Source organism: Bos mutus, chromosome 13, assembly GCF_027580195.1.
Source record: "Bos mutus isolate GX-2022 chromosome 13, NWIPB_WYAK_1.1, whole genome shotgun sequence".
Classification (NCBI taxonomy): Eukaryota; Metazoa; Chordata; class Mammalia; order Artiodactyla; family Bovidae; genus Bos; species Bos mutus.
The window spans coordinates 36,096,595-36,114,573 of record NC_091629.1 but is presented as its reverse complement, the minus strand read 5'-3'; the positions used below and the strand labels follow the sequence as shown (position 1 = coordinate 36,114,573).

Below are 17,979 nucleotides of genomic sequence, written 5' to 3'. Positions count from 1 at the left end.
AGATCAAGTCTGTGGCAGTTCATACAATTCAGGTCTTTGTATTATCTGAAGTCTGCACTGTGTTTCATTGCATCATTTGGAAGTGTCTGGCCCAGAATCTCAGAGCTCTTCATAAATCTGCCCCTGGAAAAGCATCTGTCTTATAAAGGAGCTCCAAAGTGGCTGTGTGACTTGTACCTTATTTTTATTTGTTAAAATAGTCTAATCATGTTGTTAATTTTCTCATTTTTGTTTCTGTTGTGATTACTGTTGTTTACTTCATCTTTTAAAATTCGTATCAGTCTTGATAAGCCTTATCAGTCCTGAAACTATTTAAATGCTATAATGCCTATGTATATTATGTTAGGATTCCCTTCGTTTTCAAATTTTCTTTTGTCATAATGCAAGTTAGATGAGGTAATTGACCTTGGATGAGGGAAGATAAGAAAGCAACCTATCACCTGAAGCTATCACAGCATTGTTAATTTGCTGTACCCCAATACAAAATGTTTTGCTGTTAAAATAATAAAAATTTTAAAAAATAAAATAAAAAGAAAGCAACCTATCTTGGAGATGTGAGGGAAGAATAAAACTTAGACACTGGAAAAAGGGACATCTTTCACAAAGTAAACACTTAGTTGAAACTTAGCAATAAATATGGTTTTATAGTAGAAACATTTGATAAGTATAGATTAGAGTGGAAGGATTTTTTTATTGTAATTTGAGATGTTATCTTAAATTGTAATATGTATTGCCTCAGTAAGGAAAACCCTTAAAGTTTTCTAGTAAATGCCTGTTGATGCTTTTCATTGGAAAAGCAGTGGGTACATTTTGTTATCATCTTAACCTGTGGGTGCCTGGCCTCAGCTTTTTTCATCTTTAATATGTTTTCCTAGCATAGGACTTGGCAGGTAATAGGCATTTGCTAAATGGCAGCTATTAGTACCATAATGATAATTAGCAAAAAAGTGGATTTTCTATCAAAATATTTGGAGGTTTTATATGAACTCAGAGAGTTGACAATTTATCATAAGATGTAGTTTAACCATGAATCAAAATTGGAAATGGCTTAAAAATTGGTTATAATGTGTTTATTTTTGTATAATCCCAGTGGAGTTTTGTTTCTGTGTGTATGCCTAGGGTTGGAGGGCATGACAAGGGAGTTATGTAGGAAAAAACCATAGCTATTTTAATATTTTTTCAACATTTTTCTTACTGTAGTATAGTTGATTTACAATGTTGTGTTAATTTCTGCTATAATGGTTAGTTTAATTTTGTGAAGTAATTTACCTAAGGAGAAACTCTGATTCACAAGATATTCACATGTTTTGAATGATAGTTCCCTTAACTGAGCACCAGCATTGGGCCAGCTGTGCGTCACGTAGTTGTTGTTCTTGTGGTTTTTGAGGGAGGCAGGAAGAAGCGTGGGCTGGGGACATTGAGACTGCTGCAAATGCAGCAGTTCTTTCCAGTTCATTGCTCCAAGCGTCTTTGGAGGACTCTGCCTACCTTCACATGGCCGATGTGACCAGAAGTATTCAGGATTGCTAAGAATACCTGCTGTACTGGGAGGCTGCTGCTGCTGCTGCTAAGTCGCTTCAGTTGTGTCCAACTCTGTGTGACCCCATAGACAGCAGCCCACCAGGCTCCCCTGTCCCTGGGATTCTCCAGGCAAGAACACTGGAGTGGGTAGCCATTTCCTCCTCCAATGCATGAAAGTGAGAAGTCAGAGTGAAGTCGCTCAGTCATGTCCGACTCTTCGTGACCCCATGGACTGCAGCCCACCAGGCTCCTCCATCCATGGGATTTTCCAGGCAAGAGTACTGGAGCAGGGGTACTGGGAGGCAGATGGTGCTTATTTGGTTCAAGCAATAAATTGACTAGTTGAATCCAGACTGCTGCTGCTGCTAAGTCGCTTCAGTCATGTCCGATTCTGTGCGACCCCATAGAAGGCAGCCCACCAGGCTCCCCCGACCCTGGGATTCTCCAGGCAAGAACACTGGAGTGGGTTGCCATTTCTTCTCCAATGCATGAAAGTGAAAAGTGAAAGTGAAGTCGCTCAGTCGTGTCCGACCCTCAGCAACCCCATGAACTGCAGCCTTCCAGGCTCTTCCATCCATGGGATTTTCCAGGCAGGAGTACTGGAGTGGGGTGCCATTGCCTTCTGAATCCAGACTACATAATGTGATACTAAGTAAGCCAATATGAAGTTAAAAATTAAACCTGGTGTTTGTTTTTGGTTACTAATATATTTCAGTTTGCAGATACAATAAAAATACAGCCACAGAATCTTTATGCTTTAATTAGTCCTCTGTTGATTTGGGGAAAATTGAGACACAGTGAGAAGGAATTGCTTGATACCTCATTGTGGGTTAGTACTAAACTTCCTGGCAGATTATGGCATATCAGAGTTGGAAGAGAAATCATCTGTTCCACTGATTAGAATACAGCTTGTACTGTGCATTAAATTTCTATATGCATTCATCTCTTTCTTATGGTCTGTTTTCATTACACAGTTTTGATTAGAGAGCCTTTATCTATGCTAGCAGCCAGAAGAGTAGATAGGTTATTGTAACTGTTCTGACTAAGCACAGGCCATTGTGAAAGGTTGGGATTTGGGAGGTAAGGTATAAGAGTGATTTTTGAGATCTTGAAAGATAATTTTTTACAGGACTTTTGATATGTGAGGTTTGTCTAAAGATTATAAAAAGTATATCATACATTTGTTTATGTAGGTTTCTAGTAAACTCTTTTTCTCTCTTTTTTTTTTTTTTTTTAGAACCATGTATGTATTTGGTGGTTTTAATAGTCTCCTCCTCAGTGACATCCTAGTATTCACATCGGAACAGTGTGAAGCACACCAGAGTGAAGCTGCTTGTCTCGCAGCAGGACCTGGTGTTCGGTGTATGTGGGACACAGGGTCATCTCAGTGTGTCTCCTGGGAGCTGGCACCTGAAGCACAAGAAAAGATAAAGTCAGAATGTTTTTCTAAAAGAAGTATGTTTTTTTTCCTCTTCTTAACATGAAGTTAATTTGAAATCTCATTTTATCTCAATTGTGAAGGCACTTACCTATGTGAACTTTCAGTGTTCATTTTATTATCCAGAATTATTCCAGTAATAACATAGGCAAATGCTTTATGGATGTTTGAAAACTGGTTTGTAAACATTTGTATAGTGGATGGGAACATGCCATGTCTGCTGTTTGCTAATGATGAAGAAAAAACATTTTTAGCATTGCATAGACTTTGTATACCTATTCCAGAGGAAAAGGAAAGTGAACTCACTCAGTCGTGTCCAACTCTTTGCAACTCCATGGACTGTAGCCTGCCAGGCTCCTCCATCCATGGGATTTTCTGCTCAAGAATACTGGAGTGGGTTGTCATTTCCTTCTCCAGGGGATCTTCCCAACCCATTGAACCTTTGCCTTCCACATTGCAGGCAAACTCTTTACCATCTGAACCACCAGGGAATCCCTTCTACCAGCTTCAGAACCTAGATGTTTATCTCTGCACTGTCCCCATATGTTAACTACTAGCTACCTGTGATTATCAAACACTTGGAATGAGACTGGTATGGCTGAAGAAATGAATTTTTATATTTTAACTAAATTAAAAACTACATGTGGGGACTTCCCTGGCGATCTAGTGGTTAAGACTCTGCTGTTCTGCAACAAGGGACATGGGTTACATCTCTGAACAGGGAACTAAGATTCTGCATGCTGGGCAGCCAAAAAGAAATAAAAACTACATGTGGTTAGTGGCTACCACATTGAATTATGCAGTTCTGACATTAAGGATAAGATTAAGAGGGCCAATCCAGAAATGCTATGTTGAAGTAGATTGTTCTAATAGATAGAGGTAGAGTTACTGTCTTTGCAAAGTATTATTCTTTTCTAACCTCTCTAGTTGAGCGCAGCAGTGATAGCAAGGCAGGCAGTTGCTGAAGATGAACAGTGATCCCTGCTTCTAGAACCACCCCTTGTATTGTCCAAGTTTTCTTCACCTTACCTACTCAGCTTCTTATTACCCTTTTTTTTTCTGACATACAGCACAGTGCAGTACAGTGAAGTCATATGTGAGAAAGTCTTTTTAAAGTAAAAAAAAATGTCTCTGCAAATTATTTTTTCACTTCAGTTTATTTAAAGTATGTTGACTGAATTTCTTAGCTATTAGGGTTACCATGGTATAGTAGTCACTATGTGAGTTATGATGGACAGAGGCAGCTTTCAACTGTCCTGGAAAGTTCCAAATTAAACTGAACATAAATCCTCAGTAAGGAACATCCAGTCAACTTTCCAGCTTCATTGGTGGTCTCATGAGTGCTAGAGAACCAAGATGACCAGAACGTTTTAGGGCTAGTCCTAAAAGGGATAAAAGCAGTGAAGTGGTTATTTTTTAACCATATGTTAAAAAGTTCAAATTAAATGTGCAGGTTTATAGGAAATGGTATTTAATTCCCTTAGATGATTCATTATGAACTCGTCTCCAGTGTCACCTTCCTGGTTTACTCTGCTTTCTGTGTGGGCCCAGGCCGTGGAGTGGTAACAAGGGCAGGAAGAACAGCCTCAGGAGCAGGTTGCTGGGATCTTTGTGAGGGGATCTTCCTGCCTTTTCTTGTCCATGGATTCTACCATGTGCCATGTCCATGAATGGTTGAATAGATGAGGCAGAAGTTGTATAGCTTCTCTTTCATTGCTGACCTTGACTCATCTAGGGTCAGTAGGAAATCAACAGGTCTGTAGTAACCCAGAATTTCTTACATATATGTGTATTGCCTTTTTTGGGGTTCTGTGTGCTGCCTGCTTCCTGAACCCAGAGCAGCCTTGCCTTTATAGCTAGGAGGAATGGCTTGGTCCCCTGTACTTCTTTCTTTGGCTCCTGGGCAGCTCTTGGTGTTCATTGAATTGCTAGTTGATTTCTTTCTTGGGAAGAAAAGTCTTCAAAGAACCAGACCTGTTTCCCTTATTGTTGAATTATTCTATCTTTGTTTTTCACCTTCTGTGTACTTTTTGTTGGGAGAGTGGAATACAAAATGGCTTTTCTTCATATTGTTTACTTATTTCTAAGTGCTATTTAAACCTGAACACACCAATATATTTTCCTGCCAGTTTCACTCCTCATTTTACTTTCAACCCTTGTTACTTTTTTGTTGTGGTGGTTGTTTTGCGTCAGTGTCATATTGTGCTCAACATCAGCTGTAAGGGACTGTGACTTTTCTGAAAAGAAGCTGCCACAGTTGATGAGTTTTCCTTGTCTTCACAGTTTTTGACCATGACAGATGTGACCAGCTCACGGATTGTTACAGCTGCACAGCCAACACCAATGGCTGCCAGTGGTGCAATGACCATTGTGTCCCTACAAACCACAGCTGCACAGAAGGCCAGGTCAGTTTCTCAGGGATTTCAGAGGATAGAAAAATCCCGAGTGGGGTTAGGTATAGATTTTAGTGTGTATGGTATAAATACTAGCCCAGAATTATTTTTGAAATCTTCAGTGTTGATTTGGATTTTACTGTTGAGTCAAGTTTCTTTTAGTAAGAGATGCTCTAAATGTCCAAATTCCAAAGGTTCTACTAGCCAGGAGGATTGATGTTTGTGTTTTAGAAGAAGGCAAGACTGTTATTCTGAGTATGCCCCAGTCCCTAGGCATGGCTGTACCTAAGGGCTAGATTCGTGTGAAGCTTGTAATGGCGTGCTCCCTCTACCCATGCTAGGTTGGAGAGCAGAAATGGACTTGAAACTGAAAGTGAGTCAGGTGTGTAGCCGCCAAAATAAAGTGTGGAAATAATAGACCTTTGCAAAATCTCCTTGTCTTACGTTATATTTTGACTCAGCCTAATTTATGCTTATCATTTATGATTTTTATTAGATTATAAGGCAAAAAAAAGAATGACTCAACTTTTATAATTTTTGACGGTTTATAAGACATTCTTTGTCAGTCAGTAAACATCTCATAAAATATAAAATTTTTATACTGTTTAAGAGATGATTTAAAAAGCAGCAAGTTCAACATTCACATTTTACAGATGCATTAGTTGAAACATGGTGTTTAAGAGAATGCACTGTTTCCTTGCCAGATCCTTGCATGTCCTTGAACTTTTCACTATAATGTTTCCACTGCAGTGCTGCTTCACCTACATCTTATTTGTTTATCTGTTTGTTGTAGTTTGCTTCCTCAGTTAGACTTTGTTGCTTTTAGTATCCTAGTTGCCCTCCCCATGAGTTCTCTCTGTGGATATAAGAGAAAAGCTTTTGTCCATTGTATTCTAGATCTCCATTTTCAAGTATGATCATTGCCCCAAGGATAACCCGATGTATTATTGTAACAAGAAGACCAGCTGCAGGAGCTGTGCCCTGGACCAGAACTGCCAGTGGGAGCCCCGGAATCAGGAGTGCATCGCCCTGCCCGGTAGGCATTGCAGAGGCATCTTGATGTGGATGGGTCCAAAGACTTCACACGCACACACTGTCAATACTGCAGCCTAGACTGAACCCAGCCAAAGGGGAGAACTCATTTTATCCATTCATCCCCCACTCCATTATTGTGGTTGTTATTTTTTAAAGCAGAAATATAGTTCTTAAGTATTTACTTCTACCATCCTTTGAAAGCAAGTGAAGCGTCATCTGCTGCTGTGGAGAATCGAATCACAGCTTGACTCCATATCATTGAGCCTGCTCTGTTGTCCCCACCCCACTCTGCAGTGGTAACCTGGGAGTAGAAGGCAGCAATCTCAGTGGCCAGTCTGCTGGGTCCTTTATGAATTGTGTTTCACCTTCTGACAAGAAGGAAAGGAGAGATGCCCTTCTCAGCAGCACTTCCTGAAATGACCCCAGCCCCAGATAGCTCAATTTATACCACTTCTGAGGTTCAGGATGATGAGTTGTGAGCCTGAAGCCAACCAGCCATGGCTGAAACTCTATGATATATTTGCTTAGCGAGGAAGTCCAGGAGGTGGTCTGCTGTGGCTCTGTACAATAGAAGTACAGGGTAGCTGGGCTCTACTGGGCCCATTTTGAATTTCCTTTGGAAGTACTTGATTCAGCTTGCTGGAGTGGACTTCTTGTTCTTTACCTCATTACATCACAAACTTGAGTACACAGCAAAGTACCTGGGGTCTTTCCAGAAGCCAGAATCTGGCACAGATTTGTGGTGGGGCCCTAGAATCTGCATTTCAACAAGCAGTGACACTGATGCCACACTTTGAGGAGCTAGTCTTTATCTCTCTTAAATGATCCCTTTCCTGTGACTTTCCCTTCATCTCACTGGCTGCTGATGAACATTGTTGAGAGTATCTCCAGGGTACTGTTGTTCTAATGAAGTTGCTTTGCTCATGCACTGTCTTCCAGGAAACATGTATAACTTCTGAGCAGCTCTTTTTGTGGGTTCAGGAAGGTCACAAGAGCAGATAAACTTCCCTGGTTTGGCTTACTTCCCCAAAAGACTCTTTGCGTCTCACTTTTAGGATGTTTTGTGTAACTTGAGTTTACCTCCCACTAGATGTGAAAACAGTGTGTCTTTTGTAGACTTGTTCACTCACCAACTCACTTCTGTTCTTGCAGTTTTCTACCCCATCTTTTCAGTAATGCATATTCTACTTTTTACTTAGGATTTTAGTCTGTTTCTAATTGTTCTTCAAAAGATGCTTTATAAATTTAACACTGTCATCAAACAAATGTTTTTGTCTAAGACATGGGAAGATTGACCTCAGCATATGCATTTGAGGTCCAGGAAATAAGACTGATAAACATTAAAAAAATTCTTTTTATTCTGTATTTGATCCTTGGTAATGTGTCTGATATACTCAACACATCCAAATGAAGTATCTAGAATTGAACTCAAAAATATTATTTAGATTTCCAGTGACTCAAAGTGGTAATATAAGTAATTTTGTGTGATTTCTAAACCTCTTTGTTTTCTCTCCCCTCTTTAATAAAGAAAATATCTGTGGCATTGGCTGGCATTTGGTTGGAAACTCATGTTTGAAAATTACTACTGCCAAGGAGACTTATGACAATGCAAAATTGTCCTGCAGAAACCACAATGCCTTTTTGGCTTCTCTTACAACTCAGAAGAAGGTAGAATTTGTCCTTAAGCAGCTGCGAATCATGCAGTCATCACAGAGCATGGTGAGTTAAAATCCTTGGAACTTCCATCTTTCTACAAAGAGCATAACTGCAGCTTACCTGTGACATGTTTGGCAGGAGGAGGAATGCGAGTAAGTGCAGTGTAATAGACTGTAGAACTGCACTGTCAAATTCTCTTCCTTTAATATTATATATTCTTTTCTTATCTTGAAATTTCCAACACATTTTTATTAGTCATATTTCATTAAATTACAAATTAATAATTATGTATATATTGAATAGTAACATGTTGACATATGCACATATCCTGTGATATCTGTAGACTATTTCATATCTGTTTTATCCCTAGCTTCTGCTGGGATTGGGGAAGTGGGTGCTATTGTTAATTAGCTGAGTTGAATTAAACCAGGTTTCAGGCATTATTACAGTGTATAATATGATTTAATGTTAATTATCCTAAAAATGGACATCTGTGGGTCTTTCTTAGATCTGATCAGCCCAAAAGGAGAGGACATCTTCTTATTAAAAGTTTCTGAGCACAGAAAGGCCTCAAGTTCTCTTCCTGTCCATCCACTGCTCTTGGGCAGCTTGTAGTTGATATACAACATGACATTTTGTGTATTTAGTCCAGAGTCCTAGAACAGTGGTCCCACCCTCAGTTAACTGATACTCACAAGATAGTGCTCTTTCAACAATTCATAGTCTTGTGATCAGATTGACAGTTGAGAGACAACTAAAGTAATGTGCTTCCACAGCTATAAATTGACTTAGAGCCCTGGTTTGTTTGGAAAAATAAGAAAGGGCGCTGTAACCTTTAGGACAGAGGCAGGCTGACAGACAGAAAGAGGTAACTCCTGAAGACAGAAGGAATGAGCTGGACTCTCTGTGCATTGATCAAAGATACAGAGATTGAGGGGTGAGCTGCAGGTAAGTTTGCATAACTGGTGCAGACTGAATGGGAAGGAATTGCTGTAGCTGGGCCTTATGAGAGATCAGTACCAAATCCTATAAGTAAATAAATATCACTCACTGCAACTAAAAGTAACAACTTTAGGGTGTTGTTTTTGTTGCTGTTTTTAAAGTCCCTTAATAAGCATTTTCCCTGGAGAAGGAAATGGCAACCCACTCCAGTATTCTTGCCTGGAAAATCCCATGGACAAAAGAGCCTGGTGGGCTACAGTTCGTGGGGTCGCAAAGAGTTGGACATGACTGTGTGACTGAGCACACAATATTTATGTTTATTTTTTCCTCCCCAGAATGGAAATACTGTACATTTTGTTTTATAACTAGCAAAAGTTAAAATATCTTTTATTTCTGGGCTAAACTTTGTACACATTTTTTTTTTTAAACTGCAACAAGAAGGACATTTCAGTAGAGCAAGAGACAGACTTTCCTTGGAATGAATTCCCAGGAATTCATTGACCTATTATTCCCTATAAAATTTATTGACAGCCAATACGCTCTGCCTCCCCAGCTGAACCTGGGAATCTTCAATCATCTAACCTAGCCAGAGCTCCCAAAACAGGCTTAGATAACAATAGGCATATAACCAGTGTTTCATACATACTGATATGGTATTTCATTTATAAATAGATATTTCAACCAGCTTGGGGGTGGCTATCTCTTCATAGCATTTGTCATAGAGTATAGAAATTTAGGAACTTGATTATTACTTTGCTGTTAATCTCTGTGAAAATTCTGATGTCTTCTCTGACATCTTTCTTTGATGTCTTTTCTATCCTTTGTAAAATGGCCATATTAAAGTGCCAAGAATGATAAGTAACATAAAAATAAAGGTCTGCACTAATCCACCATGACTGATTTGAGATAAGGAGGTTTTCCTGTGTCCTTTGGATACATGTAACTTAATAGTTTTTATCTAGAAGCTAGTTTTGGTCAAGACATTGATTATATTCATAGTCTGTTTTGCCTACAGTCCAAGTTCACCTTAACCCCATGGGTTGGCCTTCGGAAGATCAATGTGTCCTATTGGTGCTGGGAAGATATGTCCCCGTTCACAAATAGTTCACTACAGTGGATGCCATCTGAGCCCAGTGATGCTGGATTCTGTGGGATCTTGTCAGAACCCAGTACTCGGGGCTTAAAGGCTGCAACCTGCATCAATCCACTCAATGGTAGTGTCTGTGAAAGGCCTGGTAAGTATATGGTTGCATTATACGTTACTGGACATTCATTGAAAGAGAAACTGTAGGAGGCATAATTAAGTGTTGTGAAATTTTCATGAAAACACAGGTGGAGTATTGATTTCAAGCATATGAAGCAGAGGATAATGCAGAATTTTTAAAGCAAAAGGAAGTAGTATGAGCTGTTAACAAAACTAAAAATAACTAGCATTTTCCTGGTTGCTCAGTAATAAAGAATCTGCCTGTAGTGCAGGAGATGTAGGTTCGATCCCTGGGTCAGTAAGATACCCTGGAGAGGAAATGGCAACCCACTCCAGTATTCTTGCCTGGAAAATCCCATGGACAGAAGAACTCTGTACATGGGGTCACAAAAGAGTCATACATAATTTAGTAACTAAACAACAATATGCTAATTAGAATATTGTTATTTAGAATGTTGTTATTTAACAGTGAGATTGATTGGTTTATTGACCACAAAAAGTATTGACAATTGATCCAAAAGGCATATTTCTAGGTGTTGGCAGAGAAATGCTGTGGAAGACAGAACAAAAAATCCAAAGAAAAAATCAGAAAAGCAAGCAGATCACTGCAGGGATACTGAACAGAAAGATAGTGTCAGTGGGGAGAAAAATAATTGGTATAGTCCTGTGGGTCAAGAGGCAACAGAACCAGACATGAAACAACTAATTGGTTCAAAATTGGGAAAGGAGTACAACAAGGCTGTATATTGTATCCTACTTATATAACTTATATGCAGAGTATATCATGTGAAATGCCAGGCTGGATGAATCACAAGCTGGAATCAAGATTGCCAGGAGAAATATTGACGTCAACTCAGATATGCAGATGATACCACTCTAATGGCAGAAAGTGAAGAGGAACTAAAGAGCCTCTTGATGAGAATGAAAAAGCTGGCTTAAAATTCAACATTAAAAAAACTAAGATCATGGCATCTAGTCCCATCACTTCATGGCAAATGGAAGGGGAAAAAGTGGAAGCAGAGACAGATTTTATTTTCTTGGGCTCCAGGATCACTTTGAATAGTGACTGCAGCCATGAAATTAGAAGACACTTGCTCCTTGGAAAGAAGGCAATGACAAACCTAGACAGTGTATTAAAAAAAGCAGAGACATCACTTTGCCGACAGTGATCCATATAGTCAAAGCTATGGTTTTTCCAGTAGTCATGTACAGATGTGAGAGTTGGACCATAAAGAAGGCTGAGTGCCAAAGAACTGATGCTTTCTAATTGTAGTGCTAGAGAAGACTCTTTGAGAGTCCCTTGAGCAGCAAGGAGATCAAAGCAGTCAATCCTAAAGGAAATAAATCCTGAGTATTCATTGGCAGGACTGATGCTGAAGCTCTAGTACTTTGGCCACCTGATGCAAAAAGCCAACTCATTGAGAAAGACCCTCATGCTAGGAAAGATTGAGGGTAGGAGAAGAGGGTGGCAGAGAATGAGATGGTTAGATAGCATCATCGACTCAGTGGACATGAATTTGAGCAAACTACAGGAAATAGTGAAGGACAGGAAAGCCTGGTGTGCTGCAGTCCATAGGGTAACAAAGAGTCGGATAGGACTTAGCCGCTGAACAACAACAGGAAGGAAAAGCAAACCTTCAGCGCAATAACGCTGCAGGAGAGTGCTGAAGGAGCCTCCACTTGGAGTTGCTGCACAGGCTTGAAGCTTTGCTCTAGGCACGTCTCAGTTTCATAAAGACAGGCACGGGTGGCATGTGCAGCACACAGACAAGCCTTTGACCATTGCCCTTCTCCTGCAGGGGATCTCACAGGCAGTAGTTGGAATTTTGTGGATGCTTGTGGGAGGCTGGACTCCATTGACATCAGGTCTCATTTTAGGAAGGTATTATAATTTGTCTGAGGAATGCAGGGATGTGGAAGAGAATTCAGATCACTGTGGAGTCACATTAATATTTATTATTTAACCTTCCTGCAGGGAAATTTTTCAGCCATTTTGGATTCTGGGTGCTTTGGTAAAGTTAATGAATGTTGTGGTTCTTCTTTCCCTAGAATATACAGAGATATAATGTTACAGATTCAGGTGGATAGTAAAACTTGTGAAGTTCATCTTGGGTCTCCTATATTAGAACCTCTTCTCTTATGGAAAAATTAGCTTATTCCCTCATATCTGTCCTTTTCTTTGAAAATAAAAACAGTTTTTCCCCCCAAGTGTATAAATATACATGACTAACCAGTACATGATGACCCTAAGACTTTGTGTTTTCTTCTATGTTTAATGTAACCCACTGAATTGACTTCATGACACATTAGTGGGTCACAACCAAACTGCAAAGCCTTTGACCTTAGCTGACATGGTGGGAGCTTTAAATGTCTCTCTTGGATTCACTTCCCAGCTAACCACAGTGCCAAGCAGTGTCGGACCCCTTGTGCCTTGCGGACAGCCTGTGGGGAGTGTACCAGCGGCAGCTCGGAGTGCATGTGGTGCAGCAACATGAAGCAGTGCGTGGACTCCAATGCCTACGTGGCCTCCTTCCCTTTTGGCCAGTGTATGGAGTGGTATACCATGAGCAGCTGCCCCCGTGAGTGAAAAGTGAGCTCTAAGCAGTGTAGATGACAACACTGTGTGTAGGGCAGTGCTGTCAGCCTCTGAACTTTCTGGGGATGAAACCAGACTTCACCATCTGCTTAGGTCTATCCAGAGACTGCCTGATATGAACCTGCATATAGAATCAAATACAGTGACACAAGTAAACAATTGTAGAATAGATCACAGAGTACAGAAATAACTTGCTGAATCTCAGTATCATATTGCCCAATCTGTGGAATGTCTCCACATCTTTATCTCCTAATTCATAAAGTAAGTGCTTTCCAGAAGATGGTCTGTAAAGTCTCTTCTGCCTCCAATATCCTAGGATTGCGAGAGAAGACAGGAGTCTCTCTTATAGGTTGGACAAAATATTGGGCTGTTTAAAATTTTATTATATCATTTGAACAATCACAGAATAGGAATTTTGACTAACAGTTGATTCATCTTTTAAAGAAAAAGATAATTTAAATATACAATGAATCTAAGTCTACATGTAACTTATGTTTTTTTACAGCTGAAAATTGTTCAGGCTACTGTACCTGTAGTCACTGCTTGGAGCAACCAGGCTGTGGCTGGTGCACTGATCCTAGCAATACGGGCAAAGGGAAATGCATAGAGGGCTCCTATAAAGGACCAGTGAAGATGCCTTCTCAGGGCCCTACAGGAAATTCCTACCCACAGCCTCTTCTCAATTCCAGCATGTGTCTGGAGGACAGCAGATATAACTGGTCTTTCATTCATTGTCCAGGTAAGATGTGTTCTGTGTCCCAAATCTCACTACCTACTTACAAAGAATAAAGCCTTGAAAGCTACATTATTTATATGGATTTCTTTAAGGGGAAAAAAAAAGAGATCGTTTAAGAAACTATTTGTTTCATATGAGAAATATTGTTAATGTCAATTAATGAAAATACTAAGAATTTTCTATTGTTTTGCTAACTTTCATTATAAAAGTAATGAAATGTGTTCATTATAAAAATTAGCTATTACAGATATAGATAAAATAAAAACTTTAATTCCTCATCTCTCAGTTCAATTCAGTTGCTCAGTTGTGTCCTACAGATATAGATAAAATAAAAACTATAATTCCTCATCTCTCAGTTCAGTTCAGTTGCTCAGTTGTGTCCGACTCTTTGCAACCCCAGGGACTGCAGCATGCCAGGCTTCCCTGTCCATCATCAACTCCTGGAGCTTGCTCATACTCATGTCCATCAAGTCGATGATGCCATCCAACCATCTCCTCTGTCATCCCTTTCTCCTCCTGCCTTCAGTCTTTGCCAGCATCAGGGTCTTTTCTAGTGAGTCGGCTCTTCGCATCAGGTGGCCAAAGTATTGGAGCTTCAGCTTCAGCATCAGTCCTTCCAATGAATATTCAGGACTGATTTCCTTTAGAATTGACTGGTTTGATCTCTTTGCTGTCCAAGGGACTCTCAAGAGTCTTCTCCAGCACCACAGTTCAAAAGCATCAATTCTTCAATGCTCAACCTTCTTTATGGTCCAACTCTCACATCCATACATAACTGCTGGAAAGACCATAGCTTTTACTGTACGGACCTTTGTCAGTAAAGTAATGTGTCTGCTTTTTAATATGCTGTCTAGATTGGTCATAGCTTTTCTTCCAAGGAGCAAGCGTCTTAAATTTCATGGCTGCAGTCACTATCCACAGTGATTTTGGAGAAAATATCATCTGTCACGGTCCATTGTTTCTTCATCTATTGCCATGAATTGGTGGGACCAGATGCCATGATCTTCGTTTTTTGAATGTTGAGTTTTAAGACAACTTTATCACTCTCCTCTTTCACTTTTATCAAGAGGCTCTTTAGTACCTCTTCGCTTTCTGTCATAAGGGTGGTGTCATCTGTGTATCTGAGGTTATTGATATTTCTCCTGGCAGTCTTGATTTCCAGCTTGTGCTTCATCCAGCCCGGCATTTCCTCATCTCTAGTTCTTCATAGAAGGAAAAACTTTTAACAGTAATACATGTACCTTTAGATCTATAGTTTTTTAAATAAAAAATACTGTGAGATATACTATGCATATAATATGTTGTTCTGCAGTTTTCTTTTTTACTTAAAAATACGATGTGATGATTGTTAGGGGAAAAATTAAAAATAAAATCTCCTGCCAACCCAGAAATTCCTCTCTACCCATGTAGGAAAGAAAGTGTTATTACTGAGTAAGCATTAAACCAGATGGTAGTGCACATTTCAGCAGTCCACTAATGAAATACAACAGAGAGAAATCCCATCCTTTTAAATATCCCAGCGTATACAGTCCATTCTATACTTGTCCTCAAAATGAAGGTAACTTGTCTTTGTGTGAGAGGATTTGACACCACTGTTTGCTCTACATTCTTTCCTAGTTTATTGTGAATTTACTTGGTAATTGGGGTGGCCACCTTTGTTAATTGCCTTTACCCAAAGGAAAAAACAAAAAGGAAAACAAACTTGTATCATTGACGCAAGCAGATGGTTATAGTTTGGATCCATTCCCACACAGAGAGGGTAGGTGGCTGGCTTGCTTGATGTTTACATTTCAAAGAGATGGCTCTTAAGCCCTTAACAAAAACCGTGTCTGCTTTGTAATGCTGACTTATGGCTTATTTAGGTTTTAAAGAAATTTACGTATGTTTCAAAGGAATCAGAGGTTTTTTTAATGCAAATTTTCCTACTGAAATGCTCTTAAGAATAGGGAGAAGGAAAACCTCCTCTTTCCTTTGACAAGAAGAAAAAAAGGAAAAATTCAGCCTGCCTATCTACCTCCCTCCTTCCTTCCCTCCTTTTACCCTTTTCTCCCCTCTCCCCACTCCTTCCCTTTCTTCCCTTCTCCCAATCCTTCCTCCTTTCTATCACTCCCAGTGGTTGATGCAAGAAGGAATCAACTTTGAGTTGATGTAAAATTTGAGCCTTGATCTGCTGGGGTAGCTGCCCTGAGAAACCAGAGAAAGTGGCCTTTGATTCAAACTTCCAGTAAATGCACAAAATTACTGATGGGCTGCCAAAACAATTGGGAGAAGCTAGACAGGTGCAAAGACTCCCAAGAGATTAGTGGATAAGAATTTCTCTGAAATCCTGCCAGACAGTGCCCCTGACTACTGGACTGTGAAGACTTCTATAAGGAAAGTTACTTGGTGAGTCAGTCGCTCAGTCATGTCCACTTCTTTGGGACCCCATGGACTGTAGCCCACTAGGCTCCTCTGTCCATGGAATTTTCCAGGCAAGAATACTGGAGTGGGTTGCAATTTCCTCCTCTGGGGGAATCTTCCTGACCCAGGAATCGAACCTGAGTCTTTTGCACCTCCTGCATTGCAGGCAGATTCTTTACCATCTGAGCCACCAGAGAAGCCCATATCACTTATATGGAATGTCCAAAAAAGGGCAGATATTTAGAGACAATAAATAGATTAGTGATTGCCTAGGACCAGGGACAAAATTGGGGAATGATGGGTTCAAAGTTTTACAAAGTAGCTGTACCATTTTTCATTCTCACTAGCAGTGTTAGAAAGGTTCAGATTTCCCCACATCCTCATCACACTTGTTTGATTGTAGCTGTTCTGGTGTATGAGAAGATGAGAAATGGCATGTCACAGTGGTTTTTTTTGTTTTGTTTTGGCTGTACTAGGTCTTTGTTGCTGCACATGGGCTTCTAGTTGTGAGCAGGGGCTACCCTTCTTTGGGGTGCACGAGGTTCTCGTTGTGGAGGCTTCACTTGTTGCAGAGCACAGGCTCTAGGCATGCGGGCTTCAGTAGCATGCATAGTCTTAGTTGCCCTGCTGCATGTAGGATCTTCCCACACCAGGGACTGAACCTGTGTCCACTGCATTGGCAGAAGGATTCTTAACCACCGGACTACTTGGCAAGCACTGTGATTTTGATATGCATTTCCCTAATGACTAATGATTCCCTGATGGCTCAGATGGTAAAGCATCTGCCTGCAATGCAGGAGACCTGGGTTCAGTCCCTGGGCCCGGAAAATCCCCTGGAGAAGGAAATGGCAACCCATTCCACTACTCTTGCCTGGAGAATCCCATGGATGGAGGAGCCTGGTAGGCTACAGTCCACAGGGTTGCAAAGAGTCGGACGCAACTGAGCAAGTTCTCTTTCTCTTTCTCTTTAATGACTAATGAAGTTGAGCATCCTGTTGGCCATTTGTATGTCTTCTTTGGAAAACTATTCAAATTCTTTGCTCAGTTTTAAAAATTGCATTATCATTTTACTGTTGACCTACAAGAGTTCTTTGTGAATCCAGATACAAGCCCCTTATTGGATATACAGTTTGCAGATATTTTCTCCCATTCCATGGGGTTTCTTTTTACTTTCTTGATGGTATCTTTTGAAATACAAAAGTATTCTTTTACCCTGTGTGCTTTTGGTATTGTATAAGAGAATCAGTGCCTAACTAACCCCAAATTACAAAGGTTTACTCCTGTATTTTCTTTTAAAGTTATATAGATTTATCTCTTTGTATTTAGGTCCATAATTCATTTTGAGTTAATTTTTGTATCTGATGTGAAGTTGGCATCCAAACTTATCTTTTTTTTTTTTCCCAAACTTATATTTTTGCATGTGGTTAGCTAGTTGTTCTGCAACATTTGCTGAAAAGACTATTTTTTACTATTGAATTTTGGGAGGACATTTGTGTACTATTGAATTTTAGAAGCACATTTTTTGAAAATCAGTTGAATGTAAGAAATTATTTCTGAACTCTCATTTCTGTTCCATTGACCATATGTCTGGCCTTATGCTAGTATCATACTCTTGATTTCTATAGCTTTGTAGTAAGTGTAGTAAGTTTTGAAATTGGGAAGCCTAAGTCCTCAAACTTTGTTCTTATTTTTCTAAATGGTCATGGCTGTTCTGGATTCCTTGAATTTCCATTTTGAGGATGAATTTGTCAGTTTCAGTAACATCAACAAAAAGCCAACTGATATTTCATAAGATAACTGCACTGAATCTATAGACCATTTGGGGGTATATTGCCATCCTAATGGGGCTTCCCAGCTGGCGCTAGTGGTAAAGAACCCACCTGCCAATGCAAGAGACCTAAGAGAGAGATTTGACCCCTGGGTTGGGAAGATCCCCTGGAGGAAGGCACGGCAACCCACCCCAGTATTCTTGCCTGGAGAATCCCATGAACAGAACAGCCTGGTGGGCTACAGTCCATAGGGTTGCACAGAGTTGGGCACTACTGAAGCAACTTAGCG

At 40.0% G+C, this 17,979-nt stretch overlaps 1 protein-coding gene across 1 annotated transcript in view; it reads left to right on the top strand.

The window, feature by feature from the left end:
- Positions 1–17,979, top strand: part of ATRN (attractin) — a 189,237-nt gene that overhangs the window by 95,203 nt on the left and 76,055 nt on the right. Inside the window, exons 12-18 of the mRNA XM_005893974.2 lie at positions 2,759–2,976; positions 5,243–5,364; positions 6,250–6,388; positions 7,916–8,106; positions 10,001–10,220; positions 12,583–12,768; positions 13,291–13,524. Of these exons, the coding sequence (XP_005894036.2) occupies positions 2,759–2,976; positions 5,243–5,364; positions 6,250–6,388; positions 7,916–8,106; positions 10,001–10,220; positions 12,583–12,768; positions 13,291–13,524 (1,310 nt within the window). The remainder of the gene's footprint in view (positions 1–2,758; positions 2,977–5,242; positions 5,365–6,249; positions 6,389–7,915; positions 8,107–10,000; positions 10,221–12,582; positions 12,769–13,290; positions 13,525–17,979) is intronic.